Below are 24,455 nucleotides of genomic sequence, written 5' to 3'. Positions count from 1 at the left end.
TGTCAAGAAACAGAATTCAAGGGAAGATAAAAAAAGAGGTAGAATTAGATACAGAATTTCATACCTGGGTGTGGTTAATCTGAATATTGCTTTGCTCCTATCCATAGGCCAATAATGAAATGATTTCTAATGACTTGTTTCTGAAAAAAATTTTTTCCAGAGTAAAAGGGATAAAGAGGGAGGCACTCAAAGAATACCTTTGAACTAGATGTAATGTATGTGCACGAAGGTGGTGCTGGGACGGAGCAGGGTTGTGCAACGCTCCTGAAGAAGGAGTGCTCCTTAGGAGCCAATGAAAAGCAGTGTGGAATCTGGCTGGTTCACTCCAGCTAGTTTCGGAGAAGAAAGATGGTAACAGAATGTACCAGAGCCTTTTAAATGCTATAGAGACAGGTCTCCAATATCAGGAGCGACTATTCTACCTGCGATGAGAGCATATGGGCAATTTAGTAATTTGCTCAAATAACCAGCACAGGCCCATCTAGCTCCCGTCTAGAGCCAACTAGGTTACTGCCAACAATGCCAGGTCCCAGGGAGAAAGCTCAAGGTCCCTGCCTGTGGCTCTCTGCTTTAGCTAAGCAAGGGTGATAAATTCTTGGGCAAAGGAAAAGCCCTAAACATCTTACAGTGCCTGCCCTCAAAGACCACACAGTTCCATTATCCAGGGTTTGTTTGTGTGGATCAGATGGGAGTGAGCTACAATGGAAAGGATGTGGAATTTTAGGTGGAATCTGGACTAAATGAGGTTTATTCACTGGGTAACGTGAGGTAAGTCGAATCACCTCTGTGACAATTCACTTAGCTGTGAAACAGGGAAACTGTGCTATCTTTCTCACTGGTTTATGCAGAGCCCGTTTCCTGGTATATGCAACACATGGCTCAATAAATGCTGTGTGAATATATGTGGATGTTTATGAAAGTGCTTTGAAATAGTAAAGCACTACCAAATGTTATTATTATTAAAAAACCTTCCAGGTTATGGACTATTTTCAGTCATTTTAGCTAGAAGTTCATACTGTTTGTGACTTGGTGACTCTTAATATGCTTTATTACACTTTTTCTTTATAGCACCCTATATGAGATAGTAATTATTACCACACTTTTAGGGATTAAGAATTTAATGCTCAGAAAGGTGAAGTCACATGGGTCATATAATTAACAAGTGGTGGGACTGGGCTTTCCAATCCACATCCATCTGGCTACAGAGCCTTTATCTTCAATATAATGGCCCTTAACATAAAGTAAACTACCACACCCAGAGAGGGGCTTCTGGATCACCAACTTTACCTTGAAGATAAATTTTACTATATACAATGAGACTCAGATGGCCAAAGAAAGGGTTGCAGTACAGTGAAACATCCGGAAAAAGAGCAACTCGCAACATGGAGGATGTTGGATCAAGCAGTCATAACTGGGAGGCCGGCCACTTCCTCTGTTAGGCTCTCCTGGACCTATACTTACCAACTGCACTGAAACACCTGCTTTCTTGTCCATCTCCTCAATTAAACCAGGCACTCCTTGAGGGCAGGGACCATGTCTTATCCAGCTCTGTATCCCCAGCACTCAGCACAGGGCCTGACACATAGCAGGTGCTTGTTGAATGAATGAATTAATGAATGGGAAAAATCTCTCTTTCTTTCTGTTAGGTACAGATATTAAATGACCTCACAAGGTGGTTGGGAGGATCAAATAAGAAATGCATTTCGATAAAATGCAAAGAATTATACAGGCTGGAGGTGCTTTGTGACCCAAAGGAAGTACTATTTGTTGAAAAATTGCAAATTTGCTGAGATTCACTCATTCAACAAAAATTCATAGAGTAGGCTACTACGTGCCAGGCCTGTGGTAGGGCCTGGGTGTACAGTGATAGACAAAATGGATGTGGTTCCTAATCTCACAGTTACAGTTCAGTGGGAAGACTCTCAAATAATATTTAGTTATAAATTATAATAAGCTCTATGAAAAAAACTGCAGGGCACTATGAGAAAATATAACGGGAAGCCTAACTTAGATATCAGAGAAGGGTTCACAGAAGAAAATAACATTTTAAATGATACAATGATCACCAGGATTTGCTTACTATGTTGTTTGCTTTTTAAAAAAAATGTTTATTGATTTTAGTGACAGAGGAAGGGAGAGAGAAACATCGACTGGTTGCCTCCCAGGGATCAAACTTGCAACCCAGGTATGTACCCTGACCAGGAATCAAACCCCCAACCTTTTGGTGTATGGGATGACTCTCCAACAAGTTGAACCACACCAGCCAGGACTGTTTGCTTTTAATGTAAATGAAGCTTGAAATAAACTGTAAGGTAAGCTATAGGGAAATATTTGGGGGTTTTGTATCTGTTAGTGGGGGGGGGGGGTTGGTCTCCCAATCAGCTTGTTTTGGTGGGGCCCAGTGCCAAGTAAACATGGCAGATAAAAATTGCAATGCTTTCAGTCTAAACCCGTCCCCCTCCCTTGCATCCCAACCCGTTAGCTTCAGGAAACCTAGCTCTTCCCAATAACTAAATTCTCACCTTGGGGTTGTCTGTATTAGAGGTTTTCGGGTGGCTCGGAAGGTGACAAAAGCTGTGACAGCAGAGAAGAAGATCCAGATCACTAGGAACCTCCACCAGTGCAGCTTCAATGTGAAATAGAGGGGAACAATCCACATCTGAAAGAGGGTCACCATCTGAAACAAACGCAAGCACTTCAGCTCTAGCCAGCTCCCTCTGCAGCTCTACCCGTAAGTCCAGAGTACATCTTCTGTGCTCCATTTCAGCCTGATCCCCTCCTACATTTCCAGCTGTGGACAAAGACACCCCCTAGGGATCTAAGTTAGAAACCTGGGACCATGCTTGACACTTCCCTTTCATCCCTCACCCAACTCTTTATTGTACACATTCTCTTCTTTTTCCATTTGATTCCATGTTGTCCCTTGCCTGGCTGACTGCAACGACTTCCTTGTTAAGCCTCCCTGCACCCAGTGTCTCCCCCTCCAACCTACCTTTCCAGGAGCACTGGAGTGGCATCTCTAACGTACAGTCTTGAACATGTCATTCCTCTGCTTAAAACCCTCTACTGGTCCCCGCATATAGAATAAAATCCAACTCCTTAGACAGGCAGTCAAATCCCCCCAAATATGGTCCAAACTACTATTCCAAGGGTCATCTTCTACAACTCCCCATGCTTTTTAGTCAGACTTTCCCCCTCAGGCTAAAACATCCTTCCCACCTGCCTTTCTGCCTGAGAACAGCACATCCAAAACAATGAAGCCGCAGTCTCCTTTCCAGGCAGAATGCACCTTGACTTTCCAGTGCTCCAACAGCGTTTTCTTCTCTACCTTCTCACAGGGCTTATCCAGACTACGAGACTGGGTTCAGACTAATTCTCTACACAGGCTCCTTGAGAGCAGTCACTAGGCCATATTCATCTGTGTCTTGTGCTAGAAAACTGTCTAGCGCACGATGCAGGGGTGTCCAACCTGCAGGCCATGGGCTGCACGCAGCCCAGGGTGGCTGTGAATGAGGCCCAACACAAAATCGTAAATTTACTTAAAACCTTATGAGATTTTTTTGTGATTATGTGTCGCAAAGTATTTAACATGTGGCCCAAGACAACTCTTCTTCTTCCAGTGTGGCTCAGAGATGCCAAAAGGTTGGACACCCAAGCATCAATAAATGTAGATAAATAACTAGAAAGCAAGACTAGAACCCAAAGAGGGAGGAGTATTTCTGTTTCAAAGAATGTCTATTTCACTTTTTCCCTCCTTTGGGTCTTTACCTCAGACTGGTTAGCTGAAGAGTTCCATGTATATAAAACAATTCTAAGTCAGAAGTTTGGACTAATCACCATTCTTCTGCTCCCCAATACCTTTTAACTCCCTCTCCAACCACCCAACTTTCACTTTTCACTAGATTTCACTCATCTCAGATGAGTAGCAGGTGTAAAAGAAAAAAAAAGGATAATTAGCACTAATGAAGTAAAGTTTTGAAACAGCGTTTATTCTTGGGGATTTCTAGACCAGTGCTGCCCAATCAAAATGTAATGTAAGTCACATATTTAATTTTAAGATTTCTAAGTAGCTGCATTTTATAAAGTAAAAGGAAACACAATATTAATTTTAATAACATATTTTGCCAAATATATCCAAAATATTACCATTTCAACATGTACTCAATATTAAAATTATTTATGAAATATTTTACTTATTTTGTACTAAGGCTCTGAAATCTAATGTGTGTTTTATTTATCGCAGACACTAGTCACATTTCAAGTGCTCCACAGCCACATGGGTCTGGTGGCTACCATACTAGAAAGTGCAGCTTAGAGCACCTTTTCGTGCTCAGTTGTCTTACAGACTATTCTCTTACAGACTACTACGTGGGAAGAAAAAGCCTTCATTTTCTTGGTGTTATTTTACAGGAGGGGAGGGAGAGGGGATGGGGAAGGGGAAGGGAGAAGGGGGTAAAGAATTGATTGATTTAGGGACAGGATTAGGCTCTGTGAAACCAGATGGCCCAGTAGACTTAGATTCTAAGTTGTTTTCTGCCTCCAACTCATTGATTGGGTCACCCCCAAGGATGTCCTTCCTGCTTAAAGGAAGAGTGTGATTTGATTTTTCAAATCACTTCAAGTTCTAACATGCTACGGTTCTATTAAGCAGCCTGTATCTTAGACTTCCTGGGAGAGTGAACCCAAGTGTCCTTATGACTGACTAAAATTTAGTTTTAAGTCCCAGTTCTAGGAACCATATCCCTCTCTATGTATACCCCTCAGAGACCTAGCCTTCTTCTCCTCCATAGGCAGCAACCCCCAAGGCATCAGAAGACAGTAGCCAGAACCTGACTAATGAATGGTCACACCACAGACCTCAAGATAACATCCTGACCTACTGTGTGTTTCAGTTCCTGAGCCATAAGGTAGAATGACCCCTGGCTACTTTCCCATGAGACCAAACTGAGGGATGCAGGGAGAGACTTCAGAACTGTCCTCAAGATCTGAAGAAATGATTAATTACCCTTGCCTCACCTCCAACCAATCAGCTTTCAGCCCAACTGCAAACCCCTAACCCTGGTGTCTGGTGATTTTGCCCCATATGATCTGTAACCTACATGCCATTGGGGAGTTCAGGCTTTTGAGCATTGGCCCCCTGTTCTCCTGAGGGGCACCATACATAAGAAAACACCCAGTATTTCTCCACTGCAATTCTCAATGTTTAGCTCTGCTGGCACCTGTGCACACACTTTCTCTGTTCTGTATTAAAAATGCTTCATTCGTTTATCCATCAAGTATTTACTTTGCATTTAATGGGAAGAGAAATGAAAAAATAAACATGACCTCTAGTCCCTGTCATCAAGGATCTAACAGTCTAGCAGCAGGAGAAAAACATAAATCAAACCCCATTTTAATGATTCTATTAATCTTTAGACCCTTTCTAGAATAAGTCCAAACAAAAATCATTGAAGGCAAATGATACAATATAGTGAAATCACCAGAGATTTTAGAATTAAGAAGATCTAGATATGAATCCTAATATAGCTATTTATTGTGTTATCTTAGGCAAGTCACTCGAACCTGATTAGCCTCAGTTTTCTGAACTGTAAAATGGATTTAACATATCTATTCTCACAAGGTTGTATGGGTTAAGTAAGTTAATGCATGAAAAGCTCTTTGAACAGTTCCTAACAAGGTAAGCATTCAATATAAGTAATGTAATAAATATAAGTATTCAATATATCAGCTCTTACATTTAAATAAAAGTAATGTATATAAAATAAGAGCGATACATAATTCATAGTAAGAGTTCAGTAAATGAGAGCTATTATTATGGCTTCACATGATCAAAACTGCATAAAGTCACATATATAAGGGAGCAAAGACTGCAATGAGGCAACCAAAATCATCAACATATTAAGAGGGGGTGACATTACAGTATTTTGTTATGTTTAATTTGTCCTTTACAGGAAAAAAAAAAGACCCAAAAACATAAACCAAGGACTTGAGGCCACCTTACAGTATTAAGGCACCCTTCTAATATTAGGAAGCCCTGAAAGCTAGATTCTGTCCAGTCAGGGTCTAGAAAGCAACCATTGAGGGGAAAGTCCAGTGCCTGACAAGAGGCTGGGCAGAAGGGCTGAGTGAACACAATAGTCTACCATGAGAAAATGTTAAGTTACAACTTTGCCTGGTTAATTTCTTTGTTTCTACTGTAGCATTTATTGGCATTCTGTGTAACAAATAAATTGACACTTCTTCAATAAGGAATGCATTTTTAACTGCTAGCCTGACAATAAATGGCTGAAAGTTAGGCCAAGATTCTCAAAACAATGGCAATGACTCTGGTGCCATCTGGTGGCAACACTTCACGCAGACACATTTGGTTTAAAAGTTTGCCTAATTAAGTACTGCCTGATACTGTGGAAGGCACAAAACAATGGGAAGACTGGGCCATAACTTATTTTGCAGGATATGGGGAGATGAGACATAAACACATCAATTGGGCAGCCATGCAAACTAAGTACTGACGTGAGAGTTCAGAGGAGAGATGTAGTAGCAGTATGATCAGGAGCTGTCAGGGAAGACTGCCTGGAAGAGGCAGAGCTCTGGCTAGTTCTGAAGAAGCTTGTTATGTGGCCAGGTGAAGAAGGGGAAAAGCAAAGGCCATTTATCCTTCTTTCCCTGAATCTGGAAAGACAAAGTTGATGTGAAGACTATCCTGAAACCAACTCACTGATTCATTCGGCAAACATTTACTGAGGAACAGTCCCAGCTTTCCAACGTGGAAGGTAAGAAAAGCAATCTTCCATTTATCTCTGCAATGCTACAAGTTATGTGCTACCAATAGGAGGTAGTCCATGTTTAAATGGACTGTCTTTATTTTAGATTTCTTTCATCTCAGAAACTATAATTCATGAAAAGTCAGAAAGAGCTCCCAAATGACTTCCTTCCCTAGCACCAGCTGCCCTGTCAGTCTGCTGATGCATGGCTCTGCAGAATTCTTGCCATGTCTGCACCTTCCTATGTTTGGGGGACAGGGATCACTCACCATGCTTGTCTGAAAAGGAATTTTAAGGATGAAATAAAACCACATGTCCAGGTAATAGAACAAAGTAAGAGACTCCCAGCTAACAGAACAATTGGCTTGGAAAAAAATGCTGATAAACAGACAGAGGTCAATTGGAGGAAGGTGCCAGGGATCTGCTCCATAGCTCTGGTCAATATTTTCATGATTTGGATGCAAATACAATGGATCTGCTTATTAAACTGTGGATAGCACAAAGCTTGGGAGGTGAGGAAAACCAAGGCAGTGAACATGAAAAACAGAAACAGCAAGATCCAAAATGAATAAAGCTTCTTTCTAGAGCAGCAATTTTCAACCACAAGAATAAAATGTGCAATACCTGACTATTTAGTCAGGAGCACAGACCTCTTTTTCTTTAGATTAAAAAAAAAAAAAAAAAAACCACTGACAACAACCAACACAACAATAGCTGTCAGGTTGTCAGGTGTGAATAAATCAAAATTATACCTATTTTTTTGGTCAGAATGGCAAAAAATTGTGTTTTTTGGTGTGTCACAGAATTTCAATAATTAGTTTGCATGTGCCATGAGACGAAAAAGATTGAAAATTGCTGTTCCAGAGTTCTTCTCTGATACTCTATGAACTGGTAAGCTGAAATGAAGAACTGAAAACTAACCAACTGCAAGGACAGGATGGGGAAGGGATGACTTAATAGCTCACATGAAACAGATCTAGGGGTTTCAGATGAGCACAAATTGCCAAGAAATACAAGGGGTGGGGGACACAAAAAAAACCAGAATTACCTTCTGGAGGGTGGGACCCTTGTAGTACAGGCTTCCCCTGGTAAGTGAGTGTTCAAGGAACCCATCTGTATCGGTAGACCACCTGGCATTGTTGTGAGAGGCTGCGTTTGGCTTCAGTGAATTTTTCTGAAGACTCAATGCTTTTGCCCATTTCATCATGGGTGATTTAGGAGTGCACCTGCCTACACCACGCTGAGAGTTCAGCACTTTTTGACCAAAGACAACATGACCCCCCGCCCATGCCTCATCCTCCCTATTCACCCAATCTCGTCCCAACTGACTTTTTTTGTTTCCCAGGATGAAGAAAGTCCTCAAAAGAAAACGTTTTACTGATGTGGATGAGGTGAAACAAAAAAACTGCAGAAGCACTAAAAGACATCAATATCAACAAATTCAAAAACTGTTTGGAGCAGTGGAAAAAACATCTTGATAGGTACATTGCATCAAATGGAGAGTACTTTGAAGTTGACTGAAATTTAAACATGTACGAAAAAATACATAATTTTTAATAAATAAATTCCATTTTGGGGGGTTCCCGCTAGTATATGTCAGCAGGGCCACTGCCAAAAAAGCCAAGGCTACCTCATGCTGCTGAACTAGCAACAGACTCAGAATGGAGGAGGCAGCAGCTCTACTGTTCTCTGCCCCGTCAAAGCATCCCTGGGGCCATGGGATCAGGTCTTCGGACCACATTTGTCAGTACAAAGAACACTGACAAATGAGCATGATCAGGCAGCAGCCAGAATTACAAGGCTCTGGAAACCAAATCATGTGATGAACAGCCGAAGGCACCAGGATATTAGGCCTGGAGAAAACCATGGGATGGCATGGCTGCTGAAGATGACCCAGAGGCCCAGTAAGCAGATAAATCCCATGTAGGTTCTGTGGCCTGGTAAGACCCTACACATTGCTGGAATACCCTACAGGGTAGAAACTTGGTTGACAATTCCCTCCTACCGCACCCTTGGTAAATGACCAATCTTACCACATGAGTGAGGCCAGTCCTTCCATTAATAGTAATAGATGTGCTAGATAGTTATTGCCTCTGAAAAACCTGCTTTTGTGTCCAGTCTGCCACTGAGTCTAACTCTTGTCCTTCAGAGAGAGACCGAGTAAATATACTCCCTGTTTCTTTGGACTACTTAACAATACCTAAAATTACATATTTCCCCCCTAAGTCTTCTACTCTGCAGGCAGAAGGGTGAGTCAAGCAGTCATTTAAAAAACACTGAGCACTTACTGTACACCATGCTAAGGACTGTGGGATTCAGAGATAAAAAACAAAACCTCCTCAAGAACTTGGGTCTTCTGAGGAGAAACAGAACTACTCAGCATGATAAGTGCTATAATGGAGTAGGCCCTGGTGGCCAAGAAAGTAGAGAAGCACTTGACTCAACATAGCGGAACCAAGGAAGGCTTCCTGAAGAAAGCAACCTTTGATCTCTGTCCTGATGTCCTAGTAGGTGCAGGTGAAGAACGGCATCCTGACGAGTGTTTCAGGATGAGGGAACAGGGTATGCTGGAGAAAGTACAACTAGTATTTGAGGGAGGTATGAGAAATGAGCCTACAGAGGTAGGCAAGGCTCTTTGGAGGAGGAGGAGGCTTATGTTCGCATCACATAAGTTTTAATTATACAGTAAGGAGAAAATTTTTTATTTCTCACAGAAAGTGGATTACAACCTTTTACCATCATAGTCAGCATTCTCTAGCCTCTTAAGGTCTTGGACCGAGAAAAGTCTTTAGTCCTTTAAAGATTTCCAGTAGGATATTTTGCCACTCATCCATTCCCAGGAGCGAACAGCAGATCAGCAGAGAGGAGTTTGAAAAGATGCTGTATTTGGTAACAGAGATGATGAAAGCTTCTCCTTGGAGATCTTCAAAAATAGAACAGATACTTTGCCAGGTATAAACTTATTCTTTCCCCTAACATCACTGAGGGAGTTAAAGAGTGAGTAATAAATATTAGACTCTCTGAATAGATGATGAAAACTGAGGGAGAGGGGCCAAAAAGAAAGTGTGTCCTGGGCTAGGGTTCCAATCCAGATCTGTCTCCCAAGTTCTGCCTCCCTAGCATATTCACTGAGTTTGTGGGAAAGCCTGGCAAGCCTGAGGAGGCAAGATGATGTAAAGGCAGATAGGAGTGAAAAATGCCTGAAGGACTTGGGCAAAAGTCATCAAAAAAGGAAATATCTAGGTGACTAAAAACAGAAATGACCATGACATAAACATAATAATTTCCTGACACTTAAAAAAACCCTCAAAACAGGGGAGGGGACAGTGAGGAGAGGGGATTACAGGAACTACTATAAAGGACACATGGACAAAATCAAGGGGGTGGGTGGAGGTACAGGAGGGAGGGGGGTTCAGTTGGGGTGGGGGGAGGGATGGGGAGAAAAGGCATACAACTGTAATTGAATAACAATAAAAATTAAAAAAACAAAACAAAACAAACACCTCAAAACATGGTTGAGTAGCTCTATGAAAAGAGTGCTTAACCAAGAATCAGGTTTTGGTTCCATGGCCAGCTCTCCAGTTTAATGGTCATGTGCTCCTGGCAAATCACTTCAGGATTCAGGATTCTGCGTGCTGGCCTACTAACCTGAAAAATGGAGATGACCCCCTATCCGGACTGTCTTATAAAGCTGTCGTGAGGTTCCAATGAGACAGCGGATGGAAAGTTTTTTTTTTTCTTAACAAACTAAAATCATAAGCAGTTTAAGGTATTTTTATTAATATTGTTGCTGTTATTCAAAAGAACTGTACTGAAACTTACAGAAACAGTAAGATCTCTTGCTCCCAAAAGCAGTTAGATTAAGTTTCTCTTCTTTTAACTTGAAGGTTGCACTTGCACTCTTAGGTTACAGAGAGCAGTTTGATGACACTGTGAAACCAGTAGGTTGACATACTTGCTCATGATCAATCCCATGACTGGCATCATCTATGCTGACCTAGTCCTTCAGTCTAGGACAGTGTTTCTCATCAGGGGTGAATTTCCTCCCCAGGGGACATCTGGCAATGTCTGGAGTCACTTTTGGTTGCTACTGGCATCTAGCGGATAGAGGCCAGGGATGCTAAACACCCCACAATGAAGAGGATAACTCCCCACAAAAATAAAGAATCATCTGGCCCAAATGTTAATAATCTCCCTATTGAGAAACCTGGTCTAAGAGCTGGTGTTTTCCATTCAGTGGAAAGGCTGCACCACCAACCAGCACCAGTGAAGAACAGGAAATTTCATTCAGTTTGAGTGCAAGAGCCTTATCAATTAATTCCATCATTTCCTGGCATGTCATAAGAACCTTTTTCTTTTTCTTCTTTTTTTTGGAAAGCTCTGATAGCTAATCTTGAACACTTTCTACTACTCAAGAATCCCAGTGCCTCTCCTTTACACATTTTCTGGGGAGCTGTTTTGATTATTTTCATTCCCATTCCCCACCCCACAGACATTCTTATAAACTGTATTTTTTTTTGTACACGTATTTGTTATTTATCAATTGCCACTCTGTTACTTTTTCACTCACTATAGTAGTTCCCCCTCATCTGCAGTTTCCGTTACCCATGGTCAACCTTGGTCAAAAAATATTACATTAAAAATTCTAGGAATAAACAATTCATAAATTTTAAATTGTGTGCTGTTCTGAGTACTGTGATTATAGGAGTTACTTTGGATAGTCTAGATATTAAATTATTATCAATTTTAATCATACCAATCTCCCATTCTTTTATCAGTTAACTCTGCCAGTGGTATCCTTTATTGAAAACATTAATATAATCAAACTCATCAAATCTTTATCTTATTTACCTACATATTTTTATTACCTTCATAATTTTAGCTTTCATAGTCAGATCTTTAACCTATCTGATAACCAAGATGGCTAATAAGTGATTAACGGCTGGGTAGCACACGCTGGACAAGAGGATGAACCATGTGCCAGCACTATAAAGGATAAAAGGATGTCTGCTAATTGAAGAAATACATAGACATCATGGAAGAACGGAGAAAGCACGGAAGTCAGATGGACTGGGTAATCCTGACTCTGCTAATCACTGGTTGAATGGAGCTCAGTTAAACTCTCTGAGCTTCAGTTTTCTTTCCTTCTTTTTAATCCTCACCTGAGGGTATGTTTACTGATTTGAGAGAGAGGGGAAGGGAGAGAAATATCAGTTGCCACACATATAGACATGTAACTTAGGCGTGTGTCCTGACCAGGAATCAAACCCTCAACCTTTTGGTGCATGGGACAACACTCCAACCAAGCCACCCAGCCAGGCCAAAGCTTCAGTTTTTGATCCACACAATGGCAAAAATAATACTGCCTACCTCACGGCAAAATACTTGGAACAGTCATTATAAAGCACTCTCTAAATGGGAGCTGGTGCTATTAATTATGTTTATATAATAGTGAAGTTCATACCTCAGCAATGTCCCAACAATGTTTCTGCTCAGCTTCTCCTCCTCAGAACCCACCTTTAACCTTGAGCAGACTTGAGGCTGAGGGGTCCCCAAGAATTGTAAAACTGGTGGCTAGAGCAAGTATCTAATATCTGTCTAGGCAGGGAGAATGAATTCAGATGCACAAGGATGGCAAACCAAGAATAATGAGATGGGTCATGCAAATATAACAGCAAATAATAGAATCCTCAGTTCACAGAAGGATTTATAAATCTAGTCTATAAAAATGTCTATATCAATTAGATAAATAAAACCAGATAGGAAATTAGGGAAAGATACCTGTAAGCATGTATGTTGAAAGACTTATTCCTAGCATACAAAGAGTTCTTACTAATCAGTAAGAAACATTCCAAAAGACTCCTAGGCAAGAAAAGGAAATGTGACCAAATATATCACATGGCTTGGCTGTGAATAGTATTTTTACATGTCATAATAATGTAAATAAGGAGTATTTATTCAACTGAAAATTGGTAGGAGGAACAAAGTGTACATGAGGGGTGTAAGTATAACAATGTAAGAAGCCTATACATAATACTTAGTAGTAATATTATGTATACATTTATATTCAATATAGTCATGTTATTTAAAATACAGAGGTAAGTATCAGAAAACAACCAAAAAGGTTAAAAGCGGTTGCCACCGAAGTAAGAATTAGGGATGGATACACTTAAGGTAGAACATGGATATATTTTGCTTTTAAGCCTTGCAAAACAAGTTGACTTAAAAAAAAACTATTACCATGATAAAAATTAAAATATTATGTCTATAAACGAATCAATATTATAAACAACTGACAGAAGAAAGCAAATGATCAGTATGAAAACATGCTCAACCTCACTAATTTACTTAATAAATTAGATATTTTCACCCTATTAGACTGGCAAAGACTAAAAATACTGATGATTACCTATCCTCTCTTTAACACTGGATTAACAGCACTGTTAATCTCTGTTAGTGGGACTGTTAACTCTGATAACTTCATTCTCGAGGGCAATTTAACAAGATCCACTAATAATGAAATAAAATTAAAATCTTTTAATTCAGCAATTCCATTTCTAGAAATTTACTTTATGGAAATGCTTGCAAAGCTATGCAGAATATATATGGAAGAAGTTTACTAAATCATTGTTCTAACAATGATAAAATGTTAACTAACATGTCTGTAAACAGAAGTTAATACTTCTAAAAAATCTATTTAAAAGAATACTATGCATTACTAGTTTAAGAGAATGACATACATACTAACATGGATAAATATTTTAAGATATAGTCTTAGGGTAGAAAATGTTGCAGAACCTAATGGACGTCATAAACACCTAAAAATTTATAAATATTAATAGAAAAAATCTCCAAGTTTAACAAACTGTTAGTAATGGTTCTTTCTGGGCACCTTTGATTTCTATGTCACATACATATTGTTTGAAATTTTTATAATGAACGTATAACATTAGTAATCAGAACAAAAACAAAACAAAAACAGAATAAAACCCCATCCTTTGTCTCTAGACAGATCAGCTTTGTCCTCTAAGAACAAGACAGGCCTTCACCTCTCTTGCTCATTCAATAAGATATAGATTTTAGAGTTGAGAGTAAGCCCAGCCATTAAAAAAAAAAAAAAAACCCACCCCAAATCACAAAAATCCCCTTCACACATCCCTGATGGGGTTGTCTAGTTCCTAATAAAAAAATAGCCTGTGATGGGAAGATCATTTCCTTTCAACATAGTTCATTCCACTGTGGAACAGCTCACTGGTGAAAATACTTAGCTGAAATCTGCATACTTTCTCACTCTTCTTTTTATTTTTTTAAAAGATTTTATTTATTTAGAGAGAGGGGAAGGGAGAAAGGGAGAAACATCATTGTGTGGTTGCCTCTCGAGCTCCCCCTACTGGGGACCTGGCCCGCAACCCAGGCATGTGCCCTGACTAGGAATCAAACCACCATCCTTTAGTTCGCAGGCCAGCGTTCAATCCACACTAAGCCACACCAGCCAGGGCTGCATTCTTAAAATTCACTCCTTAGCTTTAATTTGGGCCTTTGGAGTTACAAAGAACCATCATGAAAACATACTTTAAAGATTAAGGAGACTTTAGCAATAACTTAGCCTTAAACCTTTTTTTTTTTTTTTTTGGTAGGCTATTTTTTTTGAGAGGGGGAAGGGAGGAAGAAAGGGACAGAAATATCATGTGTGAGATACATGGACTGGGCTTAAATGTTACTTTAAAGATGAAACATCAGGATGAGGAAAGAAAAGGCTAAGAGAAAGGAAGTAATTTGTCCAACATCCATGGCTAATTAGCAGAAGTTCAAGAAATAGATCTTAGATCACCTGATTTCCACTTCAAAGCTTTTTATCCTACACCAAAATTCTGTTCTTCACAAAATAAAAAAGGTAACACTTTCTAATACATTCTATGAGGCCAGCATTACCCTGATAACAAAGCAAGACAAACACATGACAAGAAAACTACAGACCAAAATCCCTTATGAATATAGAGGCAAAAATCCCAAACAAAACACTAACAAACTGAATCCAGAAGCATATTAAAAGGATTATACACCACAACCTAGTGGGATTTATTCCAGGGATGCACACGATCATCTCAACAATGTAGAAAAAGCACTTGACAAGTCCAATACCCATTTGTAATAAAAACACTTAACAAACTAGGAATAGAATGAACTTCCTCGACATGATAAAGGGCATTTATGAAACACCCACAGCTAACATATACAAAGTTAAAATCAGAAAGCTTTCCCAAGATCAGAAAAACGACACTGATGCCCATTTCCCCATTACGTTTGAAGAAAGTGAAGAGGGAAAACACAAACTGGAGAGTCACTTTAACCAAACTGCTACACTATTAACATTATGAAGGTTGAGACATGAGGAAACAATTATATTTCTTGTGTTAACTAGCCTGAAAACTTAAACTTTTGAACTTTGCAGCCCTGTGTCAATGCCTGAAAATTTATCTACCTGCAGATAACCCTCTGACTATCCGCTAAAGCAGAGGTGCCCGACTTTGGGGCTGCAGACCCGTGTGGGTCTGTAGCCTATTAGAAATCAGGCCACACAGCAGGAGGTGAGTGGCTGGTGAGCAAGAGAAGCTTCACTCCATTATACTGCCTGAGCTCCGCCTCCTGTTTCTTCCTGCCCCCGCCAGCTCCGCCTCCTGTCCGTGATCCCACCCCAAGTACCCTCCTTAGAAAAACTGTCTTCTATGAAACCGTCCCTGGTGCCAAAAAGATTGGGTATACCACTGCTATAAATAGGACTCAGGATGTGACTAGACTCCTGGCAACCATCCAGCAGACCACCTGGCATCCATCATCCAGAGAGCCTGACATCTGACTGATAACAACCCTAGACTAATCCTAGCGCCTAGAATGCAGGACTGATTATTCTCAAGGATGTGACTTTTACTACAAGAACTCTCAACTTTCCTTTCTTCTTCAGAACACTTCTGGGATTTTGCCTAGATGTGTTTGTAGTCAGCACACTCTAAGTCCCTTTGTCATTCATTTCTAGCAAAGCTTCCAGACTCTACTGAGTTCATTTGACACTATTCAGCATTGTACTGGAAGTTTTAGCCAGAGCAATTGGGCAAGAAAAGGAAGCAAAAGGTATCTAATTGGGAAAGAAGAAGTAAAGCAGAGAACATGATCTTATATACAGAAAATACTCAAAATCCATAAAAAAAACCTATTAGAGTTAAAAAAAAATTCAGCAAAGTTGCAAGACACGGAATCAACACACAAAGTCAGTTGTATTTCTATATATTTACAATAAACAATCCAAAAAGAAAATTAAGGGAAAAAATCCATTCACAATAGCATCAAAAAGAATACTTAGCAATAAATTTAACCAAAGAGGTGCAAGATGTGCATTGGAAACTACAAAACATTAGTTAATAAAAAGAAATTTTAAAAGACCTAAATAAATGAAAGGACAACCCATGTTCATGAATGCAAAGATTAATATTACTAAGATGGCAATACCCCCAAAGCAATCTCCAGGTTCAGTGCACTCCTTACCAATGGCTTACCTTTCTCCCTATGCCCCAGAAATTGAAAAGGTGATCTTAAAATTAATGAAGAATTGCAAAGAACCCTGGATAGCCAAAACAATCCTGAAAAAGAACAAATTTAGAGAACTCACACTTCCCAATTTCAGAACTTACTACACTGCTATAGCAATCAAAAGCGAGGTATTATCATGAGCACAGGCATATATTTAAATGAACCATAACTGAGAGAACAAAAGTAAAGGCATGCATCTATGGTCACTGATTTTTGACAAAGATGCCAAAGCCATTCAACGGAGAAGTAAGTCTCCAACAAATGAGCTAGGACAACTGGCAAAAGAATGAAGTTAGACCCTTACCTCACATCATTTACAAAAAATTTACTCAAAATGAACCAGAGACCTACATGTAAGAAATAAAAGTATAATACTCTTCAAAGAAAACAAAGAGGTATATCTTAATAATCCTGGATTTACCAATGGATTCTTAAATATTGGACTAAAAGCACAAGCAACAAAAGAAAAAATAGGTTTAAGGTATAAACTTGCAACAAGTAGTAAGTAAGCCTTGGAGAGCTATAGCACAGTATAGTTGCCTGTTGAACAAGTTGGGTTTGGACTGCATGCGTCCACTTATATCAATACACAGATTTTTTTCAATAAATATATGGTCGCCCCACCATATCCCCAGATTTCACGTCCATGGACTCAACCAACTGCAGATCGAAAACAGTATTTTCTCTCTGTGGTTGGAAATCAGCAGATGCTGGGTTGGCCAAAAAATGTGTTCCAATTTAAGTAAAAATAAGACATTTTTCATTTTTCACCAATAACTTTACTGAACAATGTATTCACTGTTTTGTTCCACTACCTTCTGCCATCTTTCAGGCAACTTCATAATTTCATCTACCCAAAACTTTTTATCTTTTTGAGCAAAGAGCTGTTCTAGGTGCCTTCTGCAGTCTTCCAACCTGGAAGATTGCAAAATTGAAGTTTTTTCCATTAAGAGAATTTTGTAAAGACCAAAAAAAAAAAAAGGAAATCCAAAGGTGCAATGTCTGATGAATACGGCAGGTGTATCAGAACTTGCCAGCCAAGCTGTAACAGTTTCTGCCTGGTCATTTTGAAGAAACACGCAGTCCTACATTATCCTGATGGAAGATTACGTGTTTTCTGTTGACTAATTCTGGACGCTTTTTGTCAAGCACTACTTTCAGTTGGTGTAATTGGAAGCAATACTTACTGAAATCAATGATTTGGTTTTCTGGGAGGAGCTCGTAATAGAGGACTCCCTTGCAATCCCACCGTATACACAACATCACCTTTTCTGGATGAAGACCACCCTTTGGCACAGTTCATTTTGCTTACTCCACGATCTCTTCCATTCCACATTATTGTAAAGTATCCACTTTTCATTGCCCATCACAATTTGCTTTAAAAATGGAACATTTTTGTTACATTTAAGTAGAAAATTGCATGTGGAAATATGGTCAAGAAGATTTTTTTTCACTTAACTTAATGTGGAACTCAAACATCAAAGCAATTAACATAACCAAGCTGGTGCAAAGGATTTTCAACACTTCATTTGGATTTTTGATTATGTCGGCTATCTCCCGTGTGGTATAACAGTGTTTGTTCTCAATTACCGTCTCGATTTGATCACTATCAACTGGTCTACCCAACCATGGAGCACTGTCCTGCGACAAATCTCCAGCATTAGACTTTGCTAACTACTTTTGACACGTTCAATCAGTCGTAGCACCTTCTCCATTCACTGCACAAATCTTTTTTGCGTTAAAGTTGCATTTTTATCTTTCTTGAAATAACAAAGCGTAATATGCCAAAAATGTGGCTCATTTTCTTCCATTTTCAATATTAAAATGGCTACACAAAAATCCACCTATTTTGGTAAGTTTTTTTAAAGAATATTTTATTGATTATGCTATCACAGTTGTCCCAATTTTTTTCCCCTTTGCCCGCCCTCCACCTGGTACCCCCTTTCCCTCCAGAACACCCCCCTTACTTCACGTCCATGGGTTGTGCATGTAAGTTCTTTGGCTTCTCCATTTCCTATACTATTCTTAATATGCCCCTATTTTATACCTACCAATTGTGCTTCTTATTCCCTGGACCTTTTCTCACATTCTCCCCCTCCCCCTTCCCCACTGATAACCCTCCATGTGATCTCCATTTTTATAATTCTGTTTCTGTTCTAGTTGTTTGCTTAGTTTGTTTTTGTTTTTTTTAGATTCAGTTGTTGACAGTTGTGAGTTTGTCATTTTACTGTTCACAGTTTTGATCTTCTTCTTTTTCTTAGATAAGTCCCTTTAACATTTCATGTTATAAGGGCTTGGTCATGATGAACTCATTTAACTTGACCTTATATGGGAAACACTTCATCTGCCCTTCTATTCTAAATGATAGCTTTGCTGGATAGAGTAACCTTGGTTGTAGGTCCTCGCTTTTCATCATTTTGAATACTTCTTGCTAGTCCCTTCTTGCCTACAAAGTTTCTTTTGAGAAATCAGCTAACAGTGTTATGGGAACTCCCCTGTCAGTAACTAACTTCTTTTCTCTTGCTGCTTTTCAGATTCTCTCATCTTTAACCTTTGCATTTTAATTATGACATATCTTGCTGTGGTCCTTTTTGGGTGCAACTTGCTTGGGACTCACTGTGCTACCTGGACTTGTATGTCCATTTCCTTCACCATTAGATTGGGGAAGTTTTATTTCATCATTTTTTCAAGTAAGTTTTCAATTTCTTGCTCTTCCTCTTCTACTTCTGGCGTCCCTATGATTCAGATGTTGGCATGTCTGGAGATGGCCCAGAGTCTTCTTATTGTCTTGTTTTTCTGAATTCTTGTTTCTTCATCTGTACTAGTTGACTGTTTATTTCTTCCATATGTTCCAAATTGTTGATTTGAACCCCAGCTTCCTTCTCTTCACTGTTGGTTCCCTGTGGATTTCTCTTTATTTCACCTGGCATATCCATCATTTCTTCCCTTATGTGTTTACTGTACTCAGTGAGTTCTTGAGCATCCTTATCACTAGTGTTTTGAACTCTGCATCTGATAGGTTGGCTATCTCCATTTTACTTCATCCTTTTTCTAGAGTTTTGATCTGTTCTTTCATTTGGGCTATATATATTTGTCTTGTCAATTTGACAGCCCCCTTGTGTTTGTTTCTGTGTATTAGGAGAGCTGTTTTGATTCCCTGTCTTGGTGCACATGTTATGTTTTAAGGGATGTAGCCTTTGGTATTTGCAGGGTGGTGCTGTATGTGGGGGAGGGGTTAGAGAAGGAACAATGCTGCCCGCTTGGCTCTCATCCCATTTCGAGTCACTTCCCCCACTTCCCATATGAGACTGGAGCCCTTCTAGCTGCTGCCCTGGTGTGAATCCCAGAGTGGGTGGGTTTGCGTGAGTTCTAGGACTGTGCAGGTCCTTTAAAGGGACTCTCCTGAGAGACCGGCAATTTATTCCTCTGCCCCAACTCTCACTGGTTTTTACAGAAAGAAGTTATGAGGCTTTATTTTCCCAGCGCTGGAACCCTGGGCTGCTCGGTCTGGCCTAGGGCTTAGATTGCTCACTCCCCAGGTGTCCATTTTGCCATACTCTGCCACTACTGCCCCATTGCCCCAGTTTCTGGTCTCTCTGCCCCTTTTCCTTGTATGGATGAGTATTTCTTCTTTTAATCCTTGGTTGTCAGACTTTCATACAGTTCAATTTTCTGGCAGTTCTGGTTGTTTTTATTTTGAGGTTAGTTGTGATTCTTCTTCTGGTTGTGTGAGGAGGTGAAGTGTGTCTACCTATGTTTCCGTCCTGGCTGGAAGTCCAGTTATCAGGTCTGAAAACAAGGAGTCATCCTTGCTTCATCTCTTAACTCACACTGCAATCTCAGTCTACTAAAATTCATCCTAATTCCAACCACTCATACCACCATTCCTGCTACCCAAATCAAATCCACCATTGCCATGTTTATGCATCAAAAGACACTATAAAGAAAGTGAGAAAGCAACCTATAGAATGAAAAAAATTTGTAAAGCATATATCTAATAACGGTCTGGTATTCAGACTATATAAAAAACCTCTTATGAAAAGGGAGCCCTCATGCACTGTTGGTGAGATTGCAAACTGGTGCAGCCACTATGGAAAACAGTATGAAGGTTCCTTAAAAAGTTAAAAATAGAACTGCCTTACGACCCAGTGATTTCACCTCAGGGTACATATCCAAAGAAATTCAAAATGGTAGTTCAAAAGAATATATGCACCGCTATGTTCGTTGCAGCTCTATTTACAATGGCCAAGTTATGAAAGCAATCCAAGTGCCCAACAACAGATGAGTAAATAAAAAAGTGACAGTACATATACACAATGGAGTATTACTTGGCCCTAAAAAAGAATGAAATCTTACTATTTGTGACAGCATGGATGGACCTAGAGGATATTATGCTAAGTGAAATAAGCAACACAGAGAAAGACAAATGCCATACAATTTCACTGATATGTGGCATCTAAAGAACAAAACAAACAAACAAAACAGATGCAGAAAACAGACTGAAAGTGGTCAGAGGGAACAAGATTTGGGGGGCTGGATGAAAAAGGTGAGGGATTAAGAAGTACAAATCAGTAGTTACAAAACAGTCATGGGGATGTAAAAGTACAACAGAAAATATACGAGGGGGAACCCCCCAAAACTGGAATTTATTCATAAAAAATTGTTATTTATTCTTAGATGTTTAAACTTCAATCACCTTCAAAGTACTCTCCATTTGATGCAATACACTTATCTAGATGTTTTTCCACTGCTCCAAACAGTTTTTGAACTCATTGATTTTGATGCTTTTTAGTGCTTCTGCCATTTTTTGTTTCACCTCATCCACACTGTCAAAATTTTTCCCTTTGAGGACTTTTTCCACCCAGGGAAACAAAAAAACCAACAACAACAGTCAATTGGGACGAGATCGTGTGAATGGGCGGGGGGGCATCATGGTCATGCTATTTTGGGTTAAAAACTGCTGAACTTTCAGTAGTGTGGGTAGGTGCACTCGTAAATCATCCATCATGAAATGGGCAAAAGCACTGAAAGAGTCTTCAAAAAAAATTCACTGAAGCTGAACACAGCCTCTCACAACAGTGCCAGGTGGTACACTGGTACAGATGGGATCCTGGAACACTCACCTAGTGGAGGAAGCCTATACTATAAGGGGCCCACCCTTTAGTAGATAATTCCGGTTTTTTGAGGTCCCTCCTTATAGTCAATAATATTGTAATAACTATGTATGGTGCCAGGTGGTTACTGGAAATATAGGTGGGATCATTTTGTAAAGTATATGACCATCTAATCACTACCTAAAACTAATACAAAATAATATTAAGTCAACTGTAATTTAAAAATAAAATTTAAAAAAGAACTCTTACAAATGCAACAACAAAAAAACATGAAATCCAATTAAAAATGGACAAAAAACTTGAATAGCCATTTCTCCCTAAAAGATATTCAAATGGCAAATAAACACATCAAATAATGCTCAACATCATTAGTCATTAAGGAAATATAAATCAAAACTACAATGAAATACTACTTCACACCACTAGAATGGCTATAATAGAAAAAGAGAGAGAGAGAGAAGTCTTGGTGAGAATGCAGAGAAACTGGAACCTATTGTGGGTTAGAATGTAAAATGATACAGCTACAATGGAAAATCATTTAGCAGTTCCTCATAAAATTAAACACAGAGTTACCTATGACCCAGAAATTCTACCCCAGGGTATATCCAAGAATTGAAATTAGATGTTCAAATGAAAACTTATAATGAATGTTCACAGCAGCACTATTCACAATAGCCAAAAAACATGGAAACAACCCAAATGTCCCTCAACTGATAAATGCATAAACAAAACATGGTATATCCACCCAATGGAACATCATCCAACCATAAAAAGGAATGAATACTGATAGATATAACATAGATGAACCTTGAAAACATGCTATATGAAAGAAGCCAGACACAAAGTATGCTATATGAAAAATGGCAGGCCATACATTGTATGATTTGATTTATGTGAATATCCAGAAGAGGCAAATACATAAAGTAGATTTGTGGTTGCCAGGGTCTGGTGGGAGGGGGAAATAAGGAGTGATTGCTTAATGGGTATAGCACTTCCTTTGAGGTAATGAAAATGTTCTAAAAGTAGTGGCAATAGTTGCACAACACCGTGGATATACTAAAAGCCACTGAATTATATACTTAAATGGTTAACATAGTGTATTTTATGTAAATTTGTCCTCAAAAATAAATCCTATTCCTTTTCCACCTAAAATAGCACCTAGAGATATTTTTGTCTTGAGTTTTTTTCTCTTAGAAGTGACAGTAATAGTCACCAACATTAGTTTTAGTATTTACAAAACATTTTGCCATATAATCTTCACAACCCAACTTAGAGAAGAAAAACTGAGGCTCAGAGACATATAAAATTTATCTAGGAAATGGGGGAGAGCTGGCCACTAGAGCCACACTGGTCTGCCTCCACTGAATTATACTGTCTCCAAGGCAAACTGTTTCAGCTTCTGATAATCTTGAAAAAAGATAGGGGATGTCATTATGTATAGGAATCTTGGGCAATTTTTCTTTTCCCAAAGTTAGTATTTTAGTTAAAGCAGTAACAGTATTCTTGTACACAAAATTTTAACAGAATTTCTTGTACACAAAATTTTAACAAAACTAATATAGATTATTGACAGCAGCACAAAGCAGAAAATTACAGATTTCCTTTGCTAAATTTCTAAACATGTAGGTTTAAATTTCTCAGTATGCCATAGTGTTTGCATCTCCTCTTACCAGTGAAGTTCAGAACATTGTTTACAGGGCATGGCAGTGAAGTAAGGAGATGATTGTGCATGTTCCTTATACAACGAGCCTTATTAAGCTACAGCCATACTTCCTGTTGAGGATTATCTTGGGAGTGACACAACTGATTTTCTAACAGTCCATGTCTTACAGAGGTTCCTAAGGAGGAAGCAGGGGGGCCAGGGTTACCGAAACCTGTGTTAAGCAGAGCAGTCTCTTAAAGGCTATGTTTTCCACATGGAGTGTCTCCTTAAGATAATGTTTGGAAAAAGGATTCCACAGCATAAAAAAAATACACTAAAAGTCACTGCAGTACATGTGTGTCCTCACTTCCTTCAGAGTAGGTTTTTAAAAATCTTTGCAGATTAGCCAACATTATATAACTAAGATTATTTCTAAGTACAAGCATAGTAATGCCAAGGGTCTCACTCCACACTTGGTATTTGAGTTTTCTTAATTTACCAAGCTTAATTAAACCATCTTGGTAATCCCCCATTTTATGCTTAGGCACCACAACCACACACCGAGAAACAAGTGACTTGTCTCAGATGACAGGGTAAAGCATGAGCAGGGTCCAGGCATGAAGCCCCAACCCAGGTGGCTTAGCCTGCTGCATGGTGCCTAGTTCCCAAAAGCCTTCATGCCATGTGGTAATTCCATGCACTGTGACGTTAAAGTAGAGATGTCTCTACTTGTACATGCCAACAACATTTGAGCTAGCTATAGGCCAGTACAGTTTGAAACTTGTGCTGGCTCAAGGGCAAAGACTAACCTCTCTTCCTCCCATGCTCCAGATTACCCTTTGTTACCTTTTCCAGATGCAACATATGGTATACTAGAAGTTATGAGACATGAAACAAATGATCTGAGTTCAAATTCTGGCTCTATATATTAGTATCCACTTCATGCCTCTATCCTCTGGGCCTCAGTTTATTCATTGTACTTCGCCCATGAGCTATTAAGAAAACTAAATAAGATAGTACATTAGTTCCCACCCTGTGAGCTACAGACCTCTGGGCACCTGTGGCCATATTACAAGAGGCCTAAAAAAGCATACAGTAGAGAAAAAGAATCATTTAGGAACTAAGACTCAAAGTCCTAGAGTAAAACTGTCTGGGTTCAAATAAAAGTTTTATCACCGGAGCAAGTACTTAGTCTGTCTGTCTCAGATCCTCATCAGTAATTGGAAAAAAGAGTACCTACCTTACTGGATTATTGTGAGGATTAGATGAGTCTTTACAAGTGCTTAGAACAGTGGTACAGGAAGAACTCATCAAATATTAGTTACTGTTACTATTATATGTGCTTACGTA

General features: G+C 39.3%; 1 protein-coding gene across 1 annotated transcript in view; it reads right to left on the bottom strand.

Annotated features, from left to right (window-relative positions):
• The window catches only part of RNF121 (ring finger protein 121), a 76,309-nt gene that overhangs the window by 18,955 nt on the left and 32,899 nt on the right, over positions 1-24,455 (bottom strand). Inside the window, exon 4 of the mRNA XM_024572558.4 lies at positions 2,523-2,677. Coding sequence (XP_024428326.1) covers positions 2,523-2,677 — 155 coding nt within the window. The remainder of the gene's footprint in view (positions 1-2,522; positions 2,678-24,455) is intronic.

This window comes from Desmodus rotundus, chromosome 5 (genome assembly GCF_022682495.2).
Source record: "Desmodus rotundus isolate HL8 chromosome 5, HLdesRot8A.1, whole genome shotgun sequence".
NCBI classification, from domain to species: domain Eukaryota; kingdom Metazoa; phylum Chordata; class Mammalia; order Chiroptera; family Phyllostomidae; genus Desmodus; species Desmodus rotundus.
Note: the sequence above shows the minus strand (reverse complement) of the source record. Positions and strands in the feature narration are given on the sequence as shown.